We start from the raw sequence: 13487 nt of genomic DNA, 5'->3' as shown, positions 1-13487 counted from the left end.
AAAGTCTAGAAAAAAGAACAACACGGCTTTGCTGTCCCAGTTGGTCACGACAAGGTCTCTCTGGGATGGAACATCCGCAGCACGGTACTCAGTCCATGCAAGATCCACCACAGAGGGCTGAGAAGATAAAGCAGAAGAGAAACATGGCAGAGAAAGGAGGAAAAGAGAAATCTACCACGAAAGCTGGTCTGAGGAAACACCTCCATCAGACACGGCACAACCAAGGCAAAGATTCAAACCACAGCCAGGCCTTCCTAAAATACCAAAACTAGTGACTTTAAAGTGGCAACCCCCATCATGTCTGTGTTTGGGAGGACAGCGCAGCTCGCGGGCTGCGGGCACTTTGGAGCACAGGCAGAGGGACAAGGCTCCACAATATCCACATTCTGCTCAAATTCTGTTTCCCTGCATCCATCTCCTCTGCAATGTGTCTGTAGGGAGGCTCAAACACGGAGCTCAGATGCAGTAACCGGACCACCCCCAAGCTGCAGAAACTAGAAAGGAAATCAAGCGGTTCCTCCCACAAGTAAGTATTTGAGCAGTATTTTTGTAACATAAAACCACTCTGATGACTGCAAATCCAAAAGAGACCCGAGAGTAAACAGAGGGAAAGCAATTCTGTTGTGTGAGGAGGAACTTCTGCTCCAGTTGAAAAGAATACATACTGGAGTGATCTGAAGCTGCCTATAAATATTCGAGAACATCAAAGCTGGTCCTGTTAAATTAAAAACGCTGTCACACAGATAGGAACTAGCCTCTAGCACTGCCAGCTTCAACATGTGAGCCTCTGATCTGAGAGGCACAGGCTCAGCTCTTCAAGAAATTTTATTCACCATAAGAAGGAAAAAAAAAAAAACAAAAAAGCAAACCAGCAGTTGAGTTTAATAAGGATATTAAATACCTTACGAGTGAGCTAATTAGAGCTTAACTCTTTCAGGACAGTTCAGCTCTTTTTAATGACAAAGACGGTAGTTTCTTCCCATCCTATTTCTACAGCTGGGATGGCTCCAGAACATTCCTGTCCAAGCCCCTGAAAAACAAACGCTTGTGCAGCCTTCAGAAACAGAGAAGATCCTGTTGGTTTCATCTTGGTGTAACCTCAGTCATACTGCATACATCACACATACATCACACATAAGCACACACACACATACATTTTGGCTGACTATTCCACAACAGGGATCTATGCTTAATACTAAAGCTGTCCCAGCAGACTTCAAATCTTCTTCATTTTCCTGTAGTTGCCTGAAGATAAGAAGCAGGGTAGACAACAAGGAGACCAGATCACTCCATTTGACTTCTGTTATTTGAGGAGATTCAGCTCCCAGTGGCAACTGAATATAAACAAAACACGCATGGTTGAGAAATTTATCCCAATCTGCAGCTGCAACCCTATTATTTTGCTACAGAAATATCCCTGTAAATTCTCAGTATGAAACCTACAAGGATTATCACTGAGAGTTATAAATGCAGGGGGGCAGCAAGAACTCCAGCAGTGCAGCTTTCTCAAGTAAAATAGCAAAAAATCCAAATAAAATCACACCTTGGAAGTTCTTTGCATTAACTACACTGCAATGTCTTTTCCTCAGATAAAATTCTGGGATTCAAAAGATAATCTATTTTAAATAGGCAAAAGGCTGCTAGCTAGCAGATTGAGGATAACTTGCCTCTGAGCGAAATGAGGTCTCCAGCCCTTGGCTCCCATTAAATCCTGAACTCAGTAGCATCTCCTGGCTCTGTTTCACGGGTTCACTTCTCGCTCCCAGCCTTGCTACACATCACTCAGGACATCTGCCAGCTTGGCATCCAGACCACGACTGTTCCTCTCCCCTTTATCCTCACCGCATACAACACAATATCTGCTCAAAACATTTCTAAAGAAATGCAAAACAGTTATGAGAAAGTATGCTGGACCCTCATAAAATACAACACGATGTTTGAAAGAGGTTCTTCTCCACGACCTACAGAGCTTCAGAATGGACCTATCAGTGTAAAAAACAAACAGAATACCTTCTACAATGCCAAGTCAGTCCCCCCAAATCCACTTTTCTTAATCTGTCATCAAAGCGGACTGTTTAAGGCTGGAAACTTTCAGTTCCAAAGGTGGACTCAATGGAAAGTTTGGTTAGAGTCTTGCATGGGGGAGAAGGGAATGGATGAAAACAGAAATGAAGGAGAAGGACTTTTGCCACCCACACGTAATATATTTTTTATTGTCGATTTTTTAAAGCAAGCAAGCATCAAAAGTCTCAAAGTAGGAAAACATATCTTGGCACAAAATAGGGTCTTTCCTGAATTAAAAGCAGTTTTTCAAACACTGCAATCAGAAGCATTTGAAAGTTGCTTACCAAGCACACGCAATAAATTCACAGTAGGAGGCATGTACTTGCAACATGCATCCCTGTATAGCTAATTAAACAGATATCCTCAAACCATGACTGCAGACTCTAAAATATGCCCCTTCATTCTTCGTCAGGCCAGTCGCCTCCTCGCTGATTCTTCAGTTTGCTTTACTATCAAAAATGATGCAAAATAATAAAACTGTTTAAACGCAAGTAAACTAACAGAAAGCTTAAGCTGCCCAGTAGCTTTAGGAAATGACTTAAGTCCTTACATTAATGTACGGAGTGCGATGGGTCTGGGAATCCTAGAGAGTCTGCATTAAGCTACATATTTAAGGGTGTACTTGTGTCTGCAACATAACAGGCACCTAACCAACCTTTGTAAACTGGCTTTTCATCTTAAAGCCAAGTGCAACAACAGAAGCCTTTCAAACCAGCATGAAAAGAAAATAAATTAAAAAAAAAAAATCAATGAAAGCAATTTGTCACTATGAAGAGGACACCCTAAGCCACCAGATCCCTAGTTTCCTGAGCACTGCTACTCAATCCTAATACAAACAGCTCTGTCGATGGGATAGGTGCAGTAAAGAGCAATTTTCGGCTGTCTCTACTGGGTATCTGCAGATCGCACTCCTCTGGTCACCTCTGGTTCAAGTGTCAAGCTGGCAAGAAAAACAAACAAACAAACAAATATAGTTTTTTACATTAATCTTCTGTTGCCATTGTAACAATTTCAAAACATGTCTTTGTTTAAAAACAATCTCTTTTTCCTTTGCCAATCTCCTTTCATGTGAAGGGATCTCCCTTCAAGCCAGGAAACATGAGAAATAAGGCCAAGCCATTCAACTTGCATTCATTCCGTTTTCATATGTAGGCACCACAAGCTCTGGTCCGACCACATTTGAGCACGGAAGCGCAGATGCACAAAAGAAGACACAGTATGTATAAGTTAATATTTAACGCTTCCTAAACCAAGCACTTCTAATGCACTAAGTGTATTAATGCACATCCATGTACCGCTTACGTAACTGGGTAGAACACACAGCAGATTATGGCCTCCAGACCTTACCTCTCCTTAACCAGTAAGGTGCTGGCCTCCTGAAAGCATTCACACTCTTAAAAACTATGTTTATGGAAGTTATTTTGGTCCAGAAGGGCCTGACTTTGAAATTCCAAAACAACGACTAGAAGACTGTAATAAAAAAGGGAGCATTTTTAAATACACGCTCCACCACAAGATGGTATAAACTGGAAGAAAATTACTATGTATCCTAATCAACGGTTTTATACAACTACTCGAGACTTTCCTATAAGATCTGCTTGCAGCAAAGCTGCCTGTGTTTCTTCCTCACCAAGTTATGCCACAACAAATCATGACCCCTACATGCTCCACCTGGAGTCATTTCAAAGCCCTTCAATAGGCAGAGCAATTAATACCAAGTTACCCTGTCCCATAATCACATCCACCAGCCGAGTGCCCAAGGGAGAGCAAGTGCCGGCTCTGTCCATGGGCACAGCTGGCTACAAGTGCTGCAATTATATCTAAACCATTAGAGTCACACAGATCCAGTCTCAATATAAATATATAGAAATGAAAAGTTCTCCAAATGGCTCCATGTTTAACAATTTTTGAGCGGCGCTCCTCTCTGGGATCTTTTCCTAGCTCCATCTCCCAAACAAGCCAAAGGAACACATAGAAAAGGAAGCAGTCAGCATCCAGCCAGCAAGGACAAGGTTTTCAACAGCACAGACCTTAAACATCTGTGCGGAGATTTAACTAAACTTATGGACTATGTGGAAAAATTACCTGAACTCCCACAAAGTATTTTTTCCCAACTTGACTCCCTACCTTTATTTGGAAGTGAACAGAAATTGTACTGGTTGGCCTGAGTAGAAGAGCCAGTGCTGTATCTTTCTGCTGCTTTCTTAACCTACTTTATTCTTATTCCCCTAAATAGGTCACATCAGTGTTTTTCGCTCTTTCTATTGTACCTTCTCCTCCATACTTAGGTGTCTTTTACCTCATTTTCTTACACTGTGCCTCCCACCTTCTCCACAAGGGACCATCTCAGCCTCCCGCGCTGACCAGGCTCTGGCAGAAGGACTCTGGTGGTGTTGCGAGTGTGTGCAAATACCACAGACACCGGAGCTTCCTCCAAAACCAGGAACCCACCACTGAATTTGGTACCTTATCTTTGGAACAGCACTCTCCCCTGCTGTAGTGTCTAGAAGCATCTATCTATTATTGCCTTAGACTCATTTGGAAACAGTTTGTACAGGTGCCTTCAACTCTCCCTTAGTACATTATAATGTATTGTAATAGCCTAAAGCTTGAAAGTCCAAAGTTTTAAACTAGGTAAATACGATTTACTAGCCCTTAAAATTCCACTATAATTTGAGGGTTATGTTAGCTATTTTCATAAGGTGTTTCTTTTTCCATAAGATATGAAAGAACACATAAAACTGTCCAAAGGAAGGAAAGAGAAGGATGTTCTTGCAGAAGGTTTAAGCAGCCAGGTGCCCCTTCTCACCATGACCTCTGATGTGTGTGTCCCCATCATTCTTAAAGTGTTGTCGCGTACTTTAACAGGATGGTTTAATCCTAGAGATAGGTTATGGTTGGACTCCATGATCTTAAGGGTCTCTTCCAACCCAAAGGATTCTCTGATTCTAGGGCTCAGGTACAGGGTTCTCGGGGCAGCTGCAAGCAGACACCCCACAGCAGCCAAGTCCTTCCACACCACGCCAAGAGACATCTTGGGTATTGCAGTATTAAAGAATTAATAAAAACCAGGGATCCTTATTTACAATACTGCATTCGGAAGCCAACGAGAACAGGCAGCTCCTCGTGAACTAAAGCAGCAATGATGTGGCTGGGCTGGAGCTCATGGCGTGAAGACAGCGCCCAGTGTCGAGGCAAAACAAGAGGACAAATGAACACTTGGATGGGATGTCTTCAACCCTCCCCATGTACTACCCCACACCATGGCACATGAGGGACTAAAGCATGAGTGAAACTTATAAACAAAAAGGAGAGGAGGAACAGAGGGAGAGGCAGAAACTGGGCAACAGATTAATGGGATCAGAGATCAAGCCCAGGATACCTCTGCTGCAAGCAAGCTGCTTGTGCATTACACACTCTGCAAAGGCTGTTCAGGTACAATCACTGTGCAAGTCTTTACCTCAATGATCTCTTATTTTAAATGTGAATTATGCTTCCTTTATCATCTGGGGCTTCTCCTGCAGAGGACCCAGACCTGCAGTCACTTGTTGCACTCCCAGAAAAAATGCCTTTTACAGCACAAAAACCTCATCTGAAACGTGGAGTAGGGGACCCCAGGCCCAAGAGACACCAGGCAACTCTGGGCATGGGCAGACCTCATTCTTCTGTCAGAAACTACTGAAGAACAAGCACAGATCAAGCTCAGACCAGGCACAGCACACCGCAGAAACTACAGCAGAGGAACCTCCTGTCCAAAGGACTAAACCTGCCTTTTGCATCTTTTTTTCCACCTATCAGCTCTCTCCCATAACAGAGAGGATTAACCAGCCCAGCCAACTCACAGAGCAAATTGAAATCTCCAGTTCAGGTTTCAAAACCTGCAAATACACTTTAAAGAACTGAGATTTTGGAAAATGCACGACCAGCATTTGTAAAATATTTCGCTATTCTATGCATAAATCAAGCCTGTAGTACAGAAGAGTCGTGTTCCTACCAGCCAGACAGTCAAGTCTTAATAAAATGATAGTCAGAAAACAAAAGAAAAACTGAAGCTTAATGAGATGAGGCTTCTGATCCATAAAGCAGCAAAGCAACACATATAGAAGTTACTCACTGTTCTGACTACATAACACCAGACACACACCTGATGCTGTTATAACCAGAAAGGAGCCGCCAGTGACTTGCCGTTATTAGAATAAGCATTTTTTAAAACAGAAAATAAGCTTTCAAGACAGCAGCAATGAAGTCTCTTCCATTCATGATTCGGCCTTGTTATCAGTTTAACACAAACTCCTTAACTTTCGGCAGGCCTGCAGAACACTGGTGGGACTCGTGGTTCTGTCTGACACAGCTCAGGTGAGAGACTCGAGCAGGACAGGGCTCGGATCCAACAGCTGAAGATGGACATCTCACTTGTCTCCCGACATTTGCCGGTTGTAAGCATTTGTTCACAACATCAAAGACCGAAGATCAGAGAGGACGAAACCTACAACCTGGTCCCACTGCTCCTACAAGACAGAACAGACACGTTCCAAGTCTCCTATCTTCACACCAAAGCACCTTCTCACCCCCCGCTCAGATCCGCAGGGCGTCAGCTCCTTGGTTTCCATCAGAATGAAAGTGCTTCGTTCCAACAGCAGCTCAAACTCCAAGAAACTTCAGTTTTGCTTTCTCATTGTGTCACTGAAGACCCAAAAACTGGTACTAAGAACTCAGTTTTACCAGAGAAATGTATTATCCCTGATGTCCTCAGGATCATTACTGTAAGCCACAGCTTTACAGTTAAGGTATGGAAACTAACACAAACCCAATCACAGGTGTGTTCATATTCTAAGAGGATAACTAGCTAAGAAAACATTCAAGAAGACAGTGACTCAAAGCCACAAATAATTCCACTTCCTCTATTTGAATGGCCTTCAGGCACTCAGCTCAAGCAAGAAGACACGGTTGGTCCTCTTGGCTGCCAGGGACACCGTTGGCTCATGTTCAACTTGCCGTTAACCAGAACCCCCAGACCCCTCTCCACGGAGCTGCTCTCCAGCATCTCGTCCCCCAGTCTGTCTGTACAGCCAGGGTTGTCGTGTCCCAGGCGCAAACTCCGGCGCTTGCCCTTGTTGAACTTCATGTGGCTGGTGATTGCCGAGTTCTCCAGTTTGTCCAGATCCCCCTGCAGGGTCTCTCTGTGCATCCAGCCCAGCACAGCCAGCCGGGCGGGGAGGGGATCGTCCCGCTCTGCTCTGCACTGGTGCGGCCTCACCTGGAGCACGGTGTGCGAGGCTGCGGACACAGCATAAAAAGGTACTAAGCTAGTAGAGAGCGTCCAGAAGAAGGCTACAAAGTTGGTGAAGGGTTTGGAGAATAGCAGTATGAGGAGTGGCTGAAGTCACTTGGTTTGTTCTGCCTGGAGGAGACTAAGAGGAGATCTCATGGTGGCTCCAGCTTCCTCACAAGGGGAGGAGGAGGGGCAGCCCCCAAACTCTTCTCTTTAGTGACCAATGACAGAACCCAAGGGAATGACAGAAGATGTGCCAGGTGAGGTTTAGGTTGGACATTGGGAAAAGGTTCTTCACTCAGAGGGCGCTGGACACTGGAACAGGTTCCCCAGGGAGGCGTCACAGCCCCAAGCCTGACAGTGTTCAAGAAGGGACTGGACAACACCCTCAGACACACGGTGTGAACTGGGGTTGCCATATGCAGAGAATGGAGCTGGACTCTATGATCCTTGTGGGTCCCTTCCAACTCAGGACATTCTATGACTCTATGAAACTTAACCTGCCTGTTCACAAAACAAAACAAAAAAACCAAAACCAACACACATTTTTGTTTTCCATTCTCAGAGGACACCAACACTCCCTTGACTCAGCCTCCTCTGACCATTGCCAGACACCCATATCCCTGCAGGGCTGTTTCAAGTCACTGCTTTCAGTGCCACTAAGATCTCTGCCAATGCTTCAGAGCGTGAATCCTACCTGACAGATGTTCACAGTCTCCAGCAACTTTTGCATTTTGAGAAAACAAAGGTTCAGAGCTATTCAAGTAAGTAAGGGGCGAGAAGGAGATGGAAGGAAGACACAGGCATACAGTCCTGCATTTGGTTCTAAGTCTCCCCATCCTCTTCAAGAGAAAGAAGATGGGCAATATCAGCGCTGCAAGAAACTGCCATGCAAGAAGTTGGGAAGTGTTGCACATCTGTTTTCCTCTTGTAGCTTTAGAACACTGAGCTATGCTTGTTCTCCCCAAACTGTTACCTTTTGAGCACAAAAAATATATGCAATTGGAGGTTATTATGTAATCGACGTATCACTCCAGTTCAATGGTTACATAAAGTTCATTATTCCCCTGCTGGGGCTTCCAAGCAGAAACAAACCAACCAAACCCCAAACTTTTATTGCACAAGAAAAACCATCATATTCCTAAATCTTTCCCTCCATGCTGCTTCTCTTCAAAATTGTACATGTTGGTAACCCACCTATAGTACCGTATTCAGCAGTGTATCTAAGGCAGGAGTAGCAAAAAGAAAGACTGAGAGAATTAACAATGATGAATGTGTATCATTATGTGTTGGAGTTCTTAATGCAATCTAAAACAAGCGTTAAATTTTATCCTCTTTTCCCAGCACCTCACCTGAGCAGTGCCATCACCACCACAGCTTTATAACAAACACCACATGTGATGCTCCACACCTTAGTTATCGAGCAGAATAAACAACTGGAAGAGAATCTTGCCAAGTGCAAGTAGAATTAAGATACATAATCCCACTCCAAGCAAAAAAACACTGCTTGTCACATCAGTGATGCTTACCATCCTCGCACTGTAAGTCTGTGGCTATACAGCATCATTTGACACAGAACTACAAACGAGCTTTTGGTCTGAATGCTACAAGAAGTTTCAACCATAAGGAGTTCATCAGCCATAATTTGCTTTAAAGTAAAATATCATTTTAGAGGTTTCAACAAAGTCTTGTTTTCACAATCACTCTCTAATCAGATGTTTTCAATTTCCAATCATAACCATACTAATGGCCAGGATATTGCCCCAAGAAACACAAAATATTCCAGCGCGCCAGATCCCACTGAGATGGTTAAACCTTCAAGCAGTTTAAGGACCAGCTGACACAGCAACCTAGGGATGAATTTGCTGAATACAAACTGTGGCCACATGAAAGAAGGCATATGAACATTTCATCTCTCTGAAGAGTTATTCTGGTAGACACTTGACCCTAATAAGACTTGTTCACAATACCATGAGAAGCAATATAATAGCATACCACTACTGGATAGGAATCTGACCAATACCCAGTTTAGGAACGAGCATATGACCTATCAAAAGCTGAAAGTGCATTGTTTCTTAAGTCGGGTTTTGTTGTGTTTTTTTTGTTTTTGCTCAGACTTTCAAGACCAATGAGTAAATGGTGCTATTAACATAAACAAAAGTAAGTCTTTGTGTAGTCCCAAAACCACAATTCCTTTGATCCATTCTTTAATGTGTGCCTGATTTTCACTAATTTCTAATATTTCACTTTAAAGAAAAATGCATCCTAATCTTGAAAGAGCCATGTGCCCTGACGAAGTGGTGGGGGCAATAAGAGCTTCCTTCACTGACTGGTGCAGCATCAGCTACTGCTGCACGGGCTCTGAGTGGCATCAGCTTCATGACCCTTTCCTAAATCTCACAGTGAACTTTAAACAATCACCCTGAACAGCAGATTCATATAGTTCCGTAAATATACAGCTTAACTGAAAAAGGGGAGGCAAGACAATGCTGTGAATATCTTTATAAATTTTGGCTCTGAAAAGCTCCCTTCCGGGGGGAGACGAAGGAAGCAAAGCACCGACAAACGTGCTGCGTGTGGTCTGAAACCTCAACAGTGACAACGTGACTGACAGCATTCAGTCCGGCTGCTCCGCAGCGGCGTCCGCGCGCTCTCCTCCGAGAAACAGCACACACGGTGGCTCACGCTAAGCAAGTAGCCTGTTCCTGAGGTATGTGATCTAGTACGTGTACAGAAGAACAAGCAACACAGGTTTTGAGTGATAAATGACTGTAAAAGACTTGCCACATAACCTGGCATTCACGGTGGCCCTTGCTACCGAGGGGGCTGTTTGTTCGGGGGTGAGGGGGAAGCAGACAGGTGACGTTACACATGGTGAGGCCTACAAACATCAATTTAATACACTTGTTTCAAATTATGCAAACCTGAGCCTTAACAAAACACTGTATTTTTTTCTCCACTTTCACTTAGAATCTCAAGGGAAGTACGACCTCAGTAAATGGCCTCTATTCTTTTCTTAACACTAACACAAGAAGGAACTTCAGAGTCTGTTATCCTCAAAAACACAGCCCTAAATCTTACCCATATTATTCGATAATGCACCAAGAGGTTAGAAAACATCAATGTCTGTTTCAGCCCCTACCAGCAACACCTTTGTCAAAAAATGTCAGAAAGAGAAATTAATTGGTCCATCATTCTTTTCTCTAGAAGAATAAAACAAACCCCATATATCAGCAGCTTGTCCCCACAACTCTTCTGCCCGCAAGAGAACTTTTATAAGAAACCCTCCCCGTTCAAAGTGTTTGGAAATAACAAGCGCTCAAAAGTGGTATTCTTTACTTTAAAAGAAAAAACAAGTATTTTTATAGTAATGTATTTGTGCTTACAGAGTTTACCCGTTGTTTTTAGAGCTTAGTCACAACAAGTCATCTTTTTAAAAATGTGATATATACATTTGTATGTATGAGCACACATACAGAACTCAAGCAAACTCCACAGCTGTTAACGAGAAATAAGGATCGCTATTGGCAATCGCTTAACAGTTAAACTTATTAAAACACCATTTAAGTAATTTTTCTTTACTTAGCCAAAGGGGAAAAAAAATAAAGCAAACAATTACAAGCGACTACAAAGGAATTAGATAAGCACTTCAAGAGTTTCAAACAGAGCGAAGACTGACTGCGTTCAGATAAAAACAGAAGTTATTTATCTGCTGAGAAAGCCAAGAGAAGCTTTATAAGAAACCTCACTGAAAAGCGGCTCCTGGCGCGGGAGCCGCGGGCCCGCAGGACGCGGCAGCCCCGGTCGGGGGGACGCGCGGTGCGGCGCGGTGCGGTGCGCGGTGCGGTGCGCGGTGCGGAGCGGTGCGGTGCGCAGCGGTGCGCTGACCCGCGCCTGTCGCCGAGCGTCCCCTCCCGGGACCGCCACGCGGGGCTCGCCCGCGCTGCCCGGGGCGCGGGGCAGCCCCGCAGCTCCGCGTGCCGCCCCCGCGCAGACACCGCGCCCGGCGGCGGTGCGAGCGCGCGTGCGGAGCGGAGCGCAGGCGCCGGGGCCTGTCTCGCGCGGAACGCGGCCCTCGGCTCCGCGCGGCTCCGCGCCGCTCCGCGGCCCGGCCCGCTCCCGCCGCGCGCCCGGCTGTCAAACGGGGGCTCCGCGCCGGCCCGGTCAAGGTGCGGCCGGGGCTCGGCGGCCGCGGGGCCGCCCCGGGGCCTTTGTGCGCGGGCGCGCATCTGTCACCGCGGCCGCGGCGCCCCCAGGCCGCGCGGCGCACGTGGGGCGGCGGGCCCGGCCCGCGCGGGCTTTGTGCCGCCAGGTGACGGGCGGCCGGGCCCGCGGAGCCATCTTGGGGCAGGCGGCGCCCCCCGGCCGGCGCTCACCTGCACGATCTCGCCCTCGGCGCTCAGCGTGGCCCCCGCGCGGGAGAAGCGGCCCTGCAGCCCCGTGGTGTAGGTGGTGTAGTCGCCGCTGGGGCTGGACTCGAAGAGCACCACCTCCACGAACGCCGTCTCCTTGCCCAGCGCCGCGCCCGGCGCCGCGGCCAGCAGCAGCCCGAGCAGCAGCGGCGGCGGCACGGCCGGCCCCGCGCCGGCCCCGCAGCCCCTCATCGCGCGGCGGGGGGGAGCGGCGCCCCGCCGCCAAGCATCGCTCCCGAGCGGCTCCAGCTCCGGGGCCGGGGTCCCGGGCGGGTCAGCGCCCCATGGCAGCAGCGCTCCCGCCGCGCTGCGCCCCGCTCCTCGCCGCCGCCGCCTGCCCCGCGCTCCCTGTCCCTCGCCCCGGCTGCTCTCCGCCCTGCCAAGCCGCTTCCCTTTCATCTGCTCCACGTGACGGCCACCGCGGGGTTATCCCCGCCCTCCGCGCGGTCTGACCCGCTCCGTCCCTCCCTCGGCGCACACACGGCCCGCAGCCGCGCCGAGCGCGGCCGAGCCCGCGGGCCCGCCGGGCCTGGACCCGAGCGCCGCCGCAGCCCCGGGAGCGGGCGGGGAGCCCGCGGGGCGCTCGGGAAGGCCCTGCGGGGACTTGGCCTCGCTCGCGGCCGGGCCGGGCCGGGCTGTGCCGCACGCCCGGGCCCGCGGCCGCCGGGGCCCTTCCGCCGGAGCGGAGCGGCGTTCAGCGGGCCGGGGGCTGCAGCGGGCCGGCCGGGGCCGCCTCCCGGCCGCCTCCCGGCGCTGCCGCAGCTCGCAGCCGCCCCTCACCGGGAAATCCCCGGGTGCGTTCGCACGAAGCCTCAGGCGCGGCCGCTGCCCGGCCGCACATCGCCCCGCCGGGGGCTGCGCCGCTCTCACCGAGCGCACCGCGGGCACCGGTTCTCAGAGACGCTGCTCTGCCGCGGGACATTGCGCTGCCGCGGTCCCTGCAGCCAGCAGCCTCTGCTGCGTGCGGGGCAGGAGCGGCTCCTGAGCTCCGTGCTCTGCAATTGCATCTGCTGGAGGACATCAGGTCACCCGGGCTCTTCGACTGGTCTGGTAGTGCAAGGCTGTGAGACCCCCATGAATGATGTGGAAAAGGTGCGATTTGTGTTTCAGTCTTGCATTACAAGAACTGGATGGCAGGCAGTGATACAGTTTTCCTTTAAAAGTACAGCTAAGTATGTAATGTTCATGGATGCCTTGTGATGGGCATTTAAATTTGATGCAATAGATCTTACTTGCCTGACATCTGAGCCCCTACACTGCTGAAGTAAACTGCCATCCACTTTGTTGACCAGCAGGGAAAGACAGAGCATTCTGGACTTTTCACTTTCACAGCTAAGAATCAGGAATCCCAGTTTCTTTCCAGTTTTTGTAGGACTGAAACTGTGTTCCACGCACACTGAGCCCTTGCGGTCTGTTGTAACTCCTAGATTTCCAGTTCCCATCTCCACTCCTAAAGCTACTCTTCTCAATACTATTTCAGTCTGCTGATTCAGTTTAAAAATAACTTCATCCACTCTACCCCTGCCCCTCACCCCAGGCTCCCTTTAGCCCTGGGTTCTTCCCTGATCCACTTTGCCACACAGCTCCACTAAAGTTACATCAGTATGAGTATGGAGAAATCATAGACATGAAACAAGTGGCAAAGGAAGAGCTATTTAAAATAAACACTTCTGAAACAGGCAAACTGCTGCCAAATATGGCGAGTCATACTCAGCAAAAACCTCACTGACTGTCCTCAG

The 13487-nt window shown here is 48.1% G+C and overlaps 1 protein-coding gene across 3 annotated transcripts in view; it reads right to left on the bottom strand.

Annotated features, from left to right (window-relative positions):
• ZNRF3 (zinc and ring finger 3) overlaps nt 1-12147 on the bottom strand; it is a gene marked incomplete at its 5' end in the record, with an annotated part of 72225 nt that extends 60078 nt beyond the window's left edge. For 2 of the 3 annotated variants that reach the window (XM_080355193.1, XM_080355194.1), the window contains one exon: nt 11713-12073. In XM_080355193.1, the coding sequence (XP_080211319.1) occupies nt 11713-11940 (228 nt within the window). Of the gene's footprint in view, nt 1-11712 lie in introns of all 3 variants that reach the window. The other variant, XM_080355192.1, reaches the window with a different exon arrangement.
• Between the last annotated feature and the right edge of the window lie 1340 nt (nt 12148-13487).

This window comes from Nesoenas mayeri, assembly GCF_963082525.1.
Source record: "Nesoenas mayeri genome assembly, chromosome: 17".
NCBI classification, from domain to species: Eukaryota; Metazoa; Chordata; class Aves; order Columbiformes; family Columbidae; genus Nesoenas; species Nesoenas mayeri.
The sequence above is the reverse complement of the archived record's forward strand: the minus strand, read 5'-3'. Positions and strand labels throughout refer to the sequence as shown.